A 12,632-nucleotide genomic window follows, 5' to 3' on the forward strand; every position below is an offset into this window, starting at 1 on the left:
TGAATAATTCCACCCACGCCCTCCCAGTTTCCATCCAGTGCTGCTTGGGTGGCATATTAAAGGCTGTGGTATGTGCTGTCTTGTCTGGGACAGATGCATATAAAAATGTAGCTTCTCCATACTGTAATAGTTATGGTTACTTTGATACCTTATGTCTTAAGATTTCTACGGTCAACAATTTTTGCACCCACGTTTTGGCTTTGTACATGTACAATAAATGTAACATATTCAATGATAATGGTTTGATGTGACATATTTGACGCATGGTACTTTTAATTTATTTAATCTTTTTAAAACATTATAAAGTTAAAATTTTGTCTAAAATTATGAAAAATAAATTATGTAAATGTCGTTGACTGCACAATATTGAACTCAGAACTATTTTTAGAGACCGCACCGGAAGACTGGTAGCGCCACTCACATCTGTTACACCATCGCTGAATGCAAGGTTTGAAAAGCACATGTTAGTTAACGTCTATAAAATATTTATTGTTTAATACTGGAAGAATACCAGTACTTTAAACAGGTATAAAATACATTAATAAAACTTTATAACAAATATAGAACTCATGACCATGTTACTTGCCACTTTACGTTTTATTCAGTGGCAAAGTGAAAAAGTAGCGATACCACATTTAATTATTGAAAAATAGTGTTGTCGTTATTGCAAGTATTTATTTTTGTGAGGTAATTATATTTAATTTATTACTCTTGCAGTACATGACAAAATTTAGATGTTTTGATTTATTGTATTTAACTGTGATCGCCCGTTAACAACATCTTCCTGTTTGTGTGTTTACTACAATCCAAGATGGCGGATATTTGTTTACATTTTCAATGACACATGGCCCTGTCAATGGCCCTGACACATCTGTTGTTAGGGAATCACATAAAATTAATCCCTGTAACCACATCTTTATAATTAACAGATGTAGGACAAAATGTCACTGGAAAAAATGTTAAGTCAAAATATTAACTATTAAAGTGAAAGGAAGGAAATGTTTTATTTAACGACGCACTCGACACAATTTATTTACAGTTATATGGCGTCAGACATATGGTTAAGAACCACACAGATATTGTGATAGGAAACCCGCTGTTGCCACTTCATGAGCTACTCTTTTCGATTAGCAGCAAGGGATCTTTTATATGCACCATCCCACAGACAGGATAGTACACACCACAGCCTTTGTTACACCAGTTGTGGAGCACTGGCTGTAATCTATTAAAGTGGTACCCAGGTAAAAATGCCAACTTTGACTATATACTTAATGTGTAAAAAAAACCTTTTTAAAATCCTAACTACATGTATTCTACAACTTTTTGTTTCACCAATTAAACCAATGTTTGCACACCTTCGACAACAACAGCACTAAATGTGTATATAATTGTCTCAATAACACAGCATGGGTGATGTAATTTTGTTTTTTAATGCCACTAACTTATGTTTTAAAAATCAAAGACAGGTTAGCTAATAAGCCATACAAAATGGAGTTACCTACCCTGATTACAAAATTTTCATTTTTTTTTTAAATTCTTTTAAAGGTATTTCTTCAGTATAACAAACAATCAATATCATTCTTGTCATATTTAAAAAAGTGTCCGCGGTCCCTACTATTTTGACAAGGGTCAAGGTAAGTTTTTATTTTAAAGTGGTGAAATATTGTAATAATAATACTAATTTTGAATTTGAATAACATAATTAGTATTCCAATGATGTGTCTTAAAGACTCTTTGCATAGATACATTAATAATAAACTGGGTGCATGTTTTATTTTCAAAATGCTTAACAATTCCAATGCAAAATTGCTATTAAAAATATTTTGTTTGAAGAATACCTTATATTTACAAAATTGTACTGTTTACGAAATATGGATTTGAAGTGTAATAATGGTAAGATACCTGTATGTTTTATTTATTATGTACTAATCCAAAACAAGAGTGCAAAAAGTGACTGTCATCGACCTCTTTAGCTGCTGGTCAGTGTTGTGGTGTATCTGTATATGAGCTGTCACATGGGGGTATCACCGCTTATAAAAATAACGGAAATTGGTAGTGTTCATCATTAAAAGTATTTTTCTTGGACGCCAAATTATATATACACTGCCTTTACAAAAACAAAACTACTTTTTATCACCTGGCGATATCAGTGCGATCGATTCATTTGATGAAGAAATAAAAAGAACACAGACAAGTTATTCCAATTTAGGGGATCACCTTTATTTTTTTTAGATATCTTGAAATCTTTATTAAAACAAGGTTTCGCAAAGTCGACCAATACCCAGTGATAGGCCTACACATAACCCAAGTACTTGGCTAGCCTATACAGTAACCATGTTTCCCACCCTTTTTTTTTCTCTTTTTCTCTTCTGGTATCTTTTTTGGGGTTTGTGCGTGTGTGGAGGTGGGCTTCCGCCCTCCTTCAATTTTTACCCAGCGAGAATATTATGTAGGCCTACATTTCCTTCTGCTCTTTTTCCATTTCCTTCAACTTCAAAATATGGTCATAAATTTGATTTTCAGATTATTTTCTAAAAGACAATCCACTGCATCCTTTCTGTAACTTGTGCTAATTGGATGAGGTTCAGTGTCATTCTGCTCACTGGTGTTATCATCAAATAAGTGTTTGATTCTATGTTCAGTATTATTGTCAACATCTACTGGACTGTATTTATCATATTCATCCAATTCATTTAAAGTTAGAGAACATTGATTTGTTAATCACCGGCTATTGGATGTCAAACATTTGGTAATATTGACCTATAGTCTTACAGAGGAAACCCGCTACATTTTTCTATTAGTAGCAAAGAATGTTTTATATGCACCATCCCACAGACAGTATAGCACATACCACGGCCTTTGATATGCCAGTCGTTGTGCACTGGATGGGACGAGAAATAGCCCAATGGCTCCATGGACGGGGATTGATCCCAGACCTACCGCGCATCAGGCGGGCGCTTTACCACTGGACTACGTCCCGCTCATCATCTAATACAGATACCGTTTCTTCCGTTTCCACTGTTCTTAGTCTTGGTCTTCTATTTTGAATTCCAAACTGTGCCTCAAAGAGTAGGCCTATTTCAGGCTCTTGTAAAATTAAAATATAAATCTGTAAGGAAAGAAAACCAACTCCTTCTATACAAATGATGCGAAGTGAGTAAAGTGAACAGATATTATAATAATTTAATAATTATCACACGCACGCACGCATGCACATACACACACAGCAATAATAATAATAAAATTGGGAGAAACAACCTTTCCAGAATTGATCTACTATACCTTCGCATGTTAATCTCTAGACCAGCTTATGTAGTAACATCATGGCGTATAATAAAGGTATATAAATAAAATGTTTCTATTACCGTACCACAATGTGTGTGCAGACGACAGTAAATTTGTTTGCAAACGATGGTAAAATAAATAACTAAAAATGTAGTATTGTTACAAATATATATATATATTTTTTTTGTAGGAAATGATTTAGTTTTCAGTATTTAGATTATAAATAGAAATAGGAGTAGAAATAGTGGTGTTGATTGTAGTCCACAGAACAGGTAGGCCTAACCGAGTGGTAGACCCATGCAACCCGATAGGATCCTAATTTGATGTTTGGTCTAACTTATGAATATTGTATATAACTTCTGGAAAAGTTGCTGAACTTTATGTTATGTATAATCATGTACGTTATTAAAACGTGTGATACTTGCATACCATATTGACATATTGAACTTCTCCCTATGCTTGTAAATGTGTATCAAAGTACTGGTGGTGTCCCTAACGATCTCGACCAATGTTCTCAGTTACAAAATACAAAATGATAACCAAACACTATTGTACATACAGATATATGTTTACTTCAAACTGATCTTCATGTAAAGAAGAAGATGTCATCTTCTAAATTCTTGAAAACAAACATCGCAAACAGCATGTCAGCTTTTACTTCCGCGTTTACATGTGACGTCAAACTTTGAGTCGCGTTTACTTAGTTTCTGACGTCATGCTAAGTTGTAGGTTTTCACGTGTGATGGCTCATAATCGTCATATATACATTTCTTTCAATGAATCTTGAAGCCTGCGAAGTAGGGTGGTGAGGGCAGTATGTGTTATAAAAATGCTAGTTTGCCATATATGTATGTAATTGTTACTAGTTCATGTATGCACAAGGTTATGGCTGCAACAGTGTAATTTCCTGCAAATGTGTGTTTGTGTGTGGGCTACAAGTGCCACTACAGTTTGCAGTACTTATCACATATAGATAAACACTAAATTGAAACATGACTAGTTTATTAAATTGGCATTATTTGCTAGGTTTGGTGATAATGGGTGATTAGAAAAGCAACATACATTGTACAAGCTGGTGAGCTGCAATTGGTCACATTTCGAGTTGATGCCAAGTTTGGAAGTGTGCATTTGCATTCGTGCATGTATTGACATGTACGTGTTTTATTTTGAGTGTTTATCTAAAGTTATAATTGTTTCACTTAATACTGATGTTGAAGATTGTTGTAGCCATCACATATCTTGGTGAATATTGCATTGATGTAATTAATTCCTGAGCTGAACACTGAAGGAGAAATATACCTCTTTAGGGAATTGTTTATAAATCTCACACTTTTCATTATGGGGGCGGGATGTAGTCCAGGGATCAGTCCCCATCGGTGGGTCCAAATGGCTTTTTCTTGTTCCAGCCAGTGCACTACGACTGGCATATCAAAGGCTGTGGTAGGTACTACCCTGTCTGTGGGATGGTGCATATAAAAGATCTCTAGCTGCTAATTGAAAAGAGTAGCCCATGAAGTGGCAACAGCAAGTTTCCTCTCTCAATATCTGTGTGGTCCTTAACCATATATCTGATGCCATATAACCTTACATAAAATGTGTTGAGTGCGTCGTTAAATAAAACATTTCTTTTCTTTTCCTTTTATTATCATCACATACAGTCTTCGCCAGGAGCAAAATCAAGGCGAGCTGAAGTTGACTCTCCTGAAATTGTGTTAGGCGAGCAATCACATGATGTGTCAAATAAACTGTATTAAATATTTTAGTAAGAGGCAATCAATTTGCTGCTCTCCTAACTCTTTCTAGGCGAGTGTGGACGGGAGCAGGAATGATCACTCGCCTCTCCTGGCAAAGACTGACGTATAAATATTATTAACATTGTAAAATGAAAATAGGTTTTTGATTATCAAAACTACCCAGATAGAGAAATGGGACAAAGTGTCTGCATGTATCTGTAAACACTTTTGGATAAAGCAATATATGAAGAGTTTAGGCGCAAAATGCGATATATCAATTTTTTTTCATTTTCAGTAAAAGTGATTTTAAAAAAAAACCTTGGATTTACCCAATAAAATTTCATAAGGATCAATCGTGTTTTGTGGCAAATCAGCGGGCCTACGATTAGCCCTTACTGACATACAATAATGGCTTTAACTAAAAACTAGAAAGAAAATGGTTTATATCGCATTTTGTGGCAAATCAGCTGGCCTACGATTAGCTCTTACTGACATACAATAATGGCTTTAACTAAAAAAAAAAAAAAAAAATGGTTTATATTGCATTTTGCACCTGAACTCTTCATATGTACAGGTAATGATTGCTAGTCTGATATGCAATGTATTTGAAATGTTTTCCTGTTTTATTGTAGGTGAAATTTCCATGCTGAAACAACAACTGTGGCAATTACAAGAGAATGAACAAAAATTTCTGAAAGAAAAAGAACTGGCCGAAAGTGAATTTGGTATCAAACGAGCCAAGTTCAAAGAATTATTTTTACAAAAGGAAGGTAAATGTAAACAGATTTGTTTTATTATATGTATATATTTAACATATATTACTAATACTATTGGGACAAAATACATTTTATGTATAATTTGTATATACATGTATATATTTGCACTTGTAATTCACACTTGTGAATATTTTATTACATGGTACTATTTACATGTAGTGCACTGTTAAAGGATTAAAAAACCAACACATTTTGTTGTTCAAGCTAAAGCTGAAGTTCACTCCAGAAATAATTCCAGTAAATTGAAATACATTGTAAATTTGCCAAAAACCTAATTCAAAAATAAACATTTATATTAATAACATGATTTTTGTTTAGCAAAGACAAATCGAATATGGCTGCTCGTTTTCAAATTTAATTTGTCAAATTGCAAATCAAATGTTTTGTCCATTTTTTAAAGCTTGAGTTACTGATTATAAAATGCAGGGATGTAATTTTTCAACTTTTATTATTTCAGCTTTTTTTTGGTGCAAAATGATTTCCAAAAAGTTGACTGGATTTGGTTTGAAATTCTTAAAAATTACCTTTATTTATGTGTAGTATAAATGCTTGATCTTTGTAAAGATAATTTCAGTTTTGTTTTTTAAATGAGTATGGCATCTGTGAAAATGTTGAACAGTAACTCACTAACTGTGTTGTAAACCGACAGAGGAGCTGAAGCATGAGAGAGAGAAGCGTCTGGAATGGGAGGAGAGGGTGAAGAGTTTGGACGAGCAGCTGGGGAGGGTGTCGTCGGAACTTGAGGGGGTGAAGACCGCCGCCGCCGTGTCTGAACACAGCCGTCACGATGAGATCGAGCAGGTGGAGCGCTTCTACAAACAGGAGGTGGACAGCATGCAGCACGTCATGAAAGGTATCTTCTACTGTCCAGTGTTAGCTGGCTCTTTGACAGGTTTTTATTGTATGAGAAACCATAAACATATGGCTCCGGTAGTAAAATGTATAGAGTGCTACTGCCAACAGGAGGTGGACAGCATGCAGCACGTCATGAAAGGTATCTCATAGTGTTCAGTGTTCACAAGCAATTGGACTGGTAGGTATTTTATAGTGTACAGTGTATAGAGTGCTACTGCCAACAGGAGGTGGACAGCATGCAGCACGTCATGAAAGGTATCTCATAGTGTTCAGTGTTCTAGTGTTCACAAGCAATTGGACTGGTAGGTATTTTATAGTGTACAGTGTATAGAGTGCTACTGCCAACAGGAGGTGGACAGCATGCAGCACGTCATGAAAGGTATCTCATAGTGTTCAGTGTTCTAGTGTTCACAAGCAATTGGACTGGTAGGTATTTTATAGTGTACAGTGTATAGAGTGCTACTGCCAACAGGAGGTGGACAGCATGCAGCACGTCATGAAAGGTATCTCATAGTGTTCAGTGTTCTAGTGTTCACAAGCAATTGGACTGGTAGGTATTTTATAGTGTACAGTGTATAGAGTGCTACTGCCAACAGGAGGTGGACAGCATGCAGCACGTCGGGAAAGGTATCTCATAGTGTTCAGTGTTCTAGTGTTCACAAGCAATTGGACTGGTAGGTATTTTATAGTGTACAGTGTATAGAGTGCTACTGCCAACAGGAGGTGGACAGCATGCAGCACGTCATGAAAGGTATCTCATAGTGTTCAGTGTTCTAGTGTTCACAAGCAATTGGACTGGTAGGTATTTTATAGTGTACAGTGTATAGAGTGCTACTGCCAACAGGAGGTGGACAGCATGCAGCACGTCATGAAAGGTATCTCATAGTGTTCAGTGTTCTAGTGTTCACAAGCAATTGGACTGGTAGGTATTTTATAGTGTACAGTGTATAGAGTGCTACTGCCAACAGGAGGTGGACAGCATGCAGCACGTCGGGAAAGGTATCTCATAGTGTTCAGTGTTCTAGTGTTCACAAGCAATTGGACTGGTAGGTATTTTATAGTGTACAGTGTATAGAGTGCTACTGCCAACAGGAGGTGGACAGCATGCAGCACGTCATGAAAGGTATCTCATAGTGTTAAGTGTTCTAGTGTTCACAAGCAATTGGACTGGTAGGTATTTTATAGTATACAGTGTATAGAGTGCTACTGCCAACAGGAGGTGGACAGCATGCAGCACGTCATGAAAGGTATCTCATAGTGTTCAGTGTTCTAGTGTTCACAAGCAGTTTGACTGGTAGGTATTTTATACTATACAGTGTTGCCACTTGACTGGTTTTCATTGTATCCTATTCTATCACAATCAGTTTTACGAAAAACCATAAACATATGGCTCTGGTTAAAGTTTTTTTTTTTTAACAACACCACTAGAGCACATTGATTTATTAATCATCGGCTATTGGATGTCAAACATTTGGTAATTTTGACTTATAGTCTTAGAGAGGAAACCCGCTGCATTTTTTCATTAGTAACAAGGGATCGTTTATATGCATCATCCCACAGACAGGATAGCACATGCCACGTCCTTTAATATATCAGTTGTGGTGCACTTGTTGGAATGAGAAAAACCCCCAATCAGTTGAACATTTAAGCAAAATTGAAGTTGTTGATTAATGTAAAATATAATAAATCATTCCCATTGGGTTGAGGTTTATACTGACTGATGATCTTGTCTGAGATGTGATGTTTCATGCGCTGACCACCCTTGTTGGATTTGTCAGTTGTTTTCACAATATCACCATATCACCATATCACCATATCATCCAGTCAGGGCTCACACTGGAACAAATGTTTGTTGAGCCAATTTTCAGATATGTAGAATATTTCCTTGAAAAATATTAAAATGTGGTTAATTTAAGGTCAAGTTTATTTATCACTTTGCATAACTAATTTGGCAATGTACAAGTTGAGCCCTGTCAGTGTCCCATGACATGTATGTCAAAGGCTGTAGTACATGCCTGCCCTGTCTATGAGAGTGTGTGTGTGTAAACTATACTTTTTGCCATTTGTCAGGAGTAGCTTATGTGGTGGCAGTTGGTTTTTTCTGTCAGTCTGTAAACCAAGTGTCGGAGTAGCCATATTATAGACAACAAATAGATGCATTTTAAAATGTGCTGGGGTGTCATTACATATTTCTTTCCTTTTCTTGCAGTCGTGTACAGCAAATGTTTTGCGTTTTATAAATTGTCTTACAGTGGTTATTGTTTCCTTTGCTAGAAGTGGCAGACGAAGCGTCGCGGACGACAGCCATCCAGTATGAAACCGAGAGAGCTCACCTGAACAAGCTGAATGAGAAATATGAAGAAGAGATTCAAGAGCTAAGAAACAAACTCAGTCAGGAAAGGTAAATATAGACTTTGATAAATGACCATGTGACTGGTTAAGTGTGAACTTTGTCAGGTTTTTTGACATAGCTGATGAGAAATCTGTTGTCAGTATGAGAATTCTGGTTTTGAAAACCTAGAATGTTTTGATTGTACTTTTGGGTCCTTGGTATGAATTGGACAAAACAACCAATAAAGTCGTAACAGCCAACACATTTATAATTTTGATAAAGGCATGTGGCCAAAATGTCAAATGTTGACTTGATAATATTACATTGGGGACATTTCTTTTGTATCCCTATGGGTATAATCTATACCATAAACTGGACCCCACTGTCGAAGTGGGATATTATGACCTATTGTCGGGCAGGTAAATCATATACTTTGTATTTCTTGACCGGCCTCGGTGGCGTCGTGGCAGGCCATCGGTCTACAGGCTGGTAGGTACTGGGTTCGGATCCCAGTTGAGGCATGGGATTTTTAATCCAGATACCGACTCCAAACCCTGAGTGAGTGCTCCGCAAGGCTCAATGGGTAGGTGTAAACAACTAGCACCGACCAGTGATCCATAACTGGTTCAACAAAGGCCATGGTTTGTGCTATCCTGCCTGTGGGAAGCGCAAATAAAAGATCCCTTGCTGCCAATCGGAAGAGTAGCCCATGCAGTGGCGACAGCGGGTTTCCTCTCAAAATATGTGTGGTCCTTAACCATATGTCTGACGCCATATAACCGTAAATAAAATGTGTTGAGTGCGTCGTTAAATAAACCAGTTCTTTCTTGTATTTCTTGTGACATTCCATTCCTTAGAGTTCATTGTCTGCACTTGGTCTGCACATTAGTAGAGTAGCTGTATTTAGTATTTCACTACTAGCTAACACCCTGCTTAAAGCATGTAAGTCAGTATATTTTATTATTACTTTAAGAGAATGATTGTCTATGAGAAACGATTAATTCATGTCCCGAGTCAAACGTAATGCTGATTATGTGTTATGTTACATTTTATTTCTCAGAGAAGGAATCCTGGCATCTGTTGCTAAGTCACTGAAAAAGGTTGGTGGACACATCACACCCATGACAAGCTCAGAATTGGAACAAGAGCATGAAAACCTGGAAGACAGTATGAGAAAGGTATGTGATACCTTGTCAGTGGGGAGGGGCATGTAGCAGCTAGGCATGTGGTTAAGTGTTCTCTTAATGTGTGATGAATCAAATGATAACCAGCCTCCATAGTTTCTCATTTCTATTTTCATTTGTTCATCCACCAAGAAGAAAAGGAAAATTTGTTTAATGACAACCCAGCATATTTTTAGTGATTTAATAAATACCTATTTTAAAACTTGGTCTACAATGAGAGGAAAATTTGCACAAAGCTTTTATGGATGAGGCAGAAAAGAAGTCTAGTAACCCATTTCACGTTTGTAGTAACCCGCAATGACCATATAAATGATGACTCAAATTTAATGCTTGAATGAAAAATATACGGTTTATGCAAATCAAGATTTGCACAACAAATTGTTTTTAGAGGCCTGTACAAACTGATTATATCTAGTCATGTTTTCAAACACTGCTGTGTATATTACCTTGTGTAGGCTCAAGAGGATGCCCAGGTGCTCAAGTCGGTGGTTCTACCATTGGAAGAGGAGATCTCCACACTCAAGGCCAAGCTGGCCGAAGCAGAAGACAAAATTAAAGATATGGAGACTCAAGTATGATCTGTTACTTATTCATTTCATAAACTTTGCTATATGCTTAGGTTTGTCACTGTTATGACTAGAAGTCTGAGGTTTGCTTTCATGGGCATATTTTAAGTAAAATGTTAAAGTAGATGATTTGTACTCAAGGGGGACAACTCTTTTCACTTTATTCTTTTTGTTTGCTGTTAAAATGTTATATATATTGTATGTCATAAATACTCACATATTACAATGTGCACAGAGACAGCCACAAAAAACTTGAGAATTGTGGTACATGTGCAACTTTATTACTTTTATCATAATCAATAAATGCTAACATATATAAACAGACTGTAGACCACTAAGTGGCATTATATACTACACATTTATTGAACAATAAACATGTAACACCTTACTAAATATCAATATTTCAACATTTCAGATGGGAAGGTACAACATTGATGAAAGCATGTACTCTATTTGAACTAGCAATGAATTTGCAGATAAACAGTGCTAATGTTATTATTGAGTTTTAAAAAGAACTTCATAAATATAAGAAACTGTACAAAATGAGAATTATAAATTAAAAGCAAAGTTTTAATTAATATATTTTATTATTCAGTCTGGTGTTAATGGTCCTTTGTTTCCTGAAGATAAGAAATCACCGTCATTACCTGATCTTGACAGTATCAAGGATCCTGATGAAAAGGTGAATTACACAGTCAGTTTAATTCATACTCAAAACAGATGATCCTGTTATACTTTATAACACATTCTCCTCATGTTGGATAGATTTAAAATTAGGCGATGGTTTAGACTTCTACAGCCCAAAGGTTTTAGGATAGTATTTACAATATGCAAAAACATTTTTAGTGCATGTTCATGAAGGCAAGTGAACCACAAGTTTGATTTACTATATATCGTACTGCACCAGAACATGCTGCAAGTTTCAGTCTTGATGTATCATGACACTAGTGTATATCGGTACTTATGGCTTTTAAAATCAATGGTGAACAATAAACTGCTCTCCTGAAATTCTGTAGGTGAGCAATTGAAAAACAAGTCTGCAGCATGTTGTTAGGTTTACTCATATCTAAAAAGTATATTGGCATGTAAAATGGGGAGCAGTTTTTCACCCACGCAGAAATTGTTTTGTGCGGGTACACATGAGCTAAAGCAGTTGCTGGCATCAGACCATGAGTACTGGTATATTATATGTAGGGTTAATCTTTAAAACCAATTGCATTAATTTTACATCTTAATAATCGAAAAATGTTTCTTAGTATTTGTATTACAAAAGAAATTGTAATTGAGAATACTAATTTTAAATTTCTGACAGGAATTCAATCAGTAGACTAGAAATAATATGTTCTGTGTTCTGTTTGCAGCTTTTGCAGTTGTTTAAATACTTGAAGGCTGAGAAAGCTGCCCGTAAAGATCTTGAGATGTATGTAGCTGTGTTAACGATGCAGAAAAATGTGCTGCAAGAGGATAATGACAGAGGAAGAAAGGAACTGCATGAAGGTAAACTGAAGCGGTTGTGTATGATTTAGTGTGGTAGTTTATTTAATTAGTTGATGTTGTGGTACCATATATTGCCGTGTATTAGCCGACTTTTGAAGTCTAGAAATACTTTCCAAAAGAAGACAGTCGGCTTATACACAGAGGCAACAAATTGGTTCATAAAATTCCGATCGAAAACACTCCCGATGAAATTTGATCAGACCGTAAGCCTTTCACAGCTTATGTAACAATAATTTGTGCACAGTATAAATTAAACACCCCATCATGCAATATTATGTAGTTTTTTGTTCTTGAATGCATTAAAGGAAACATGACACGAGACCATATTATAGCTCATTTTAAAAGAAAAATGATATAAAAATAATATACAAATAACTTTATAACAATAAAATACGTTTAGTTAA

The 12,632-nt window shown here is 35.9% G+C and overlaps 1 protein-coding gene across 1 annotated transcript in view; it reads left to right on the plus strand.

The window, feature by feature from the left end:
- LOC121367518 (rab GTPase-binding effector protein 1-like) overlaps nt 1-12,632 on the plus strand; it is a 54,086-nt gene that overhangs the window by 370 nt on the left and 41,084 nt on the right. The window contains exons 2-8 of the mRNA XM_041491744.1: nt 5,651-5,788; nt 6,444-6,647; nt 8,924-9,050; nt 10,042-10,159; nt 10,621-10,737; nt 11,327-11,413; nt 12,093-12,228. Of these exons, the coding sequence (XP_041347678.1) occupies nt 5,651-5,788; nt 6,444-6,647; nt 8,924-9,050; nt 10,042-10,159; nt 10,621-10,737; nt 11,327-11,413; nt 12,093-12,228 (927 nt within the window). The remainder of the gene's footprint in view (nt 1-5,650; nt 5,789-6,443; nt 6,648-8,923; nt 9,051-10,041; nt 10,160-10,620; nt 10,738-11,326; nt 11,414-12,092; nt 12,229-12,632) is intronic.

This window comes from Gigantopelta aegis, chromosome 3 (assembly GCF_016097555.1).
Source record: "Gigantopelta aegis isolate Gae_Host chromosome 3, Gae_host_genome, whole genome shotgun sequence".
Lineage (NCBI taxonomy): Eukaryota > Metazoa > Mollusca > Gastropoda > Neomphalida > Peltospiridae > Gigantopelta > Gigantopelta aegis.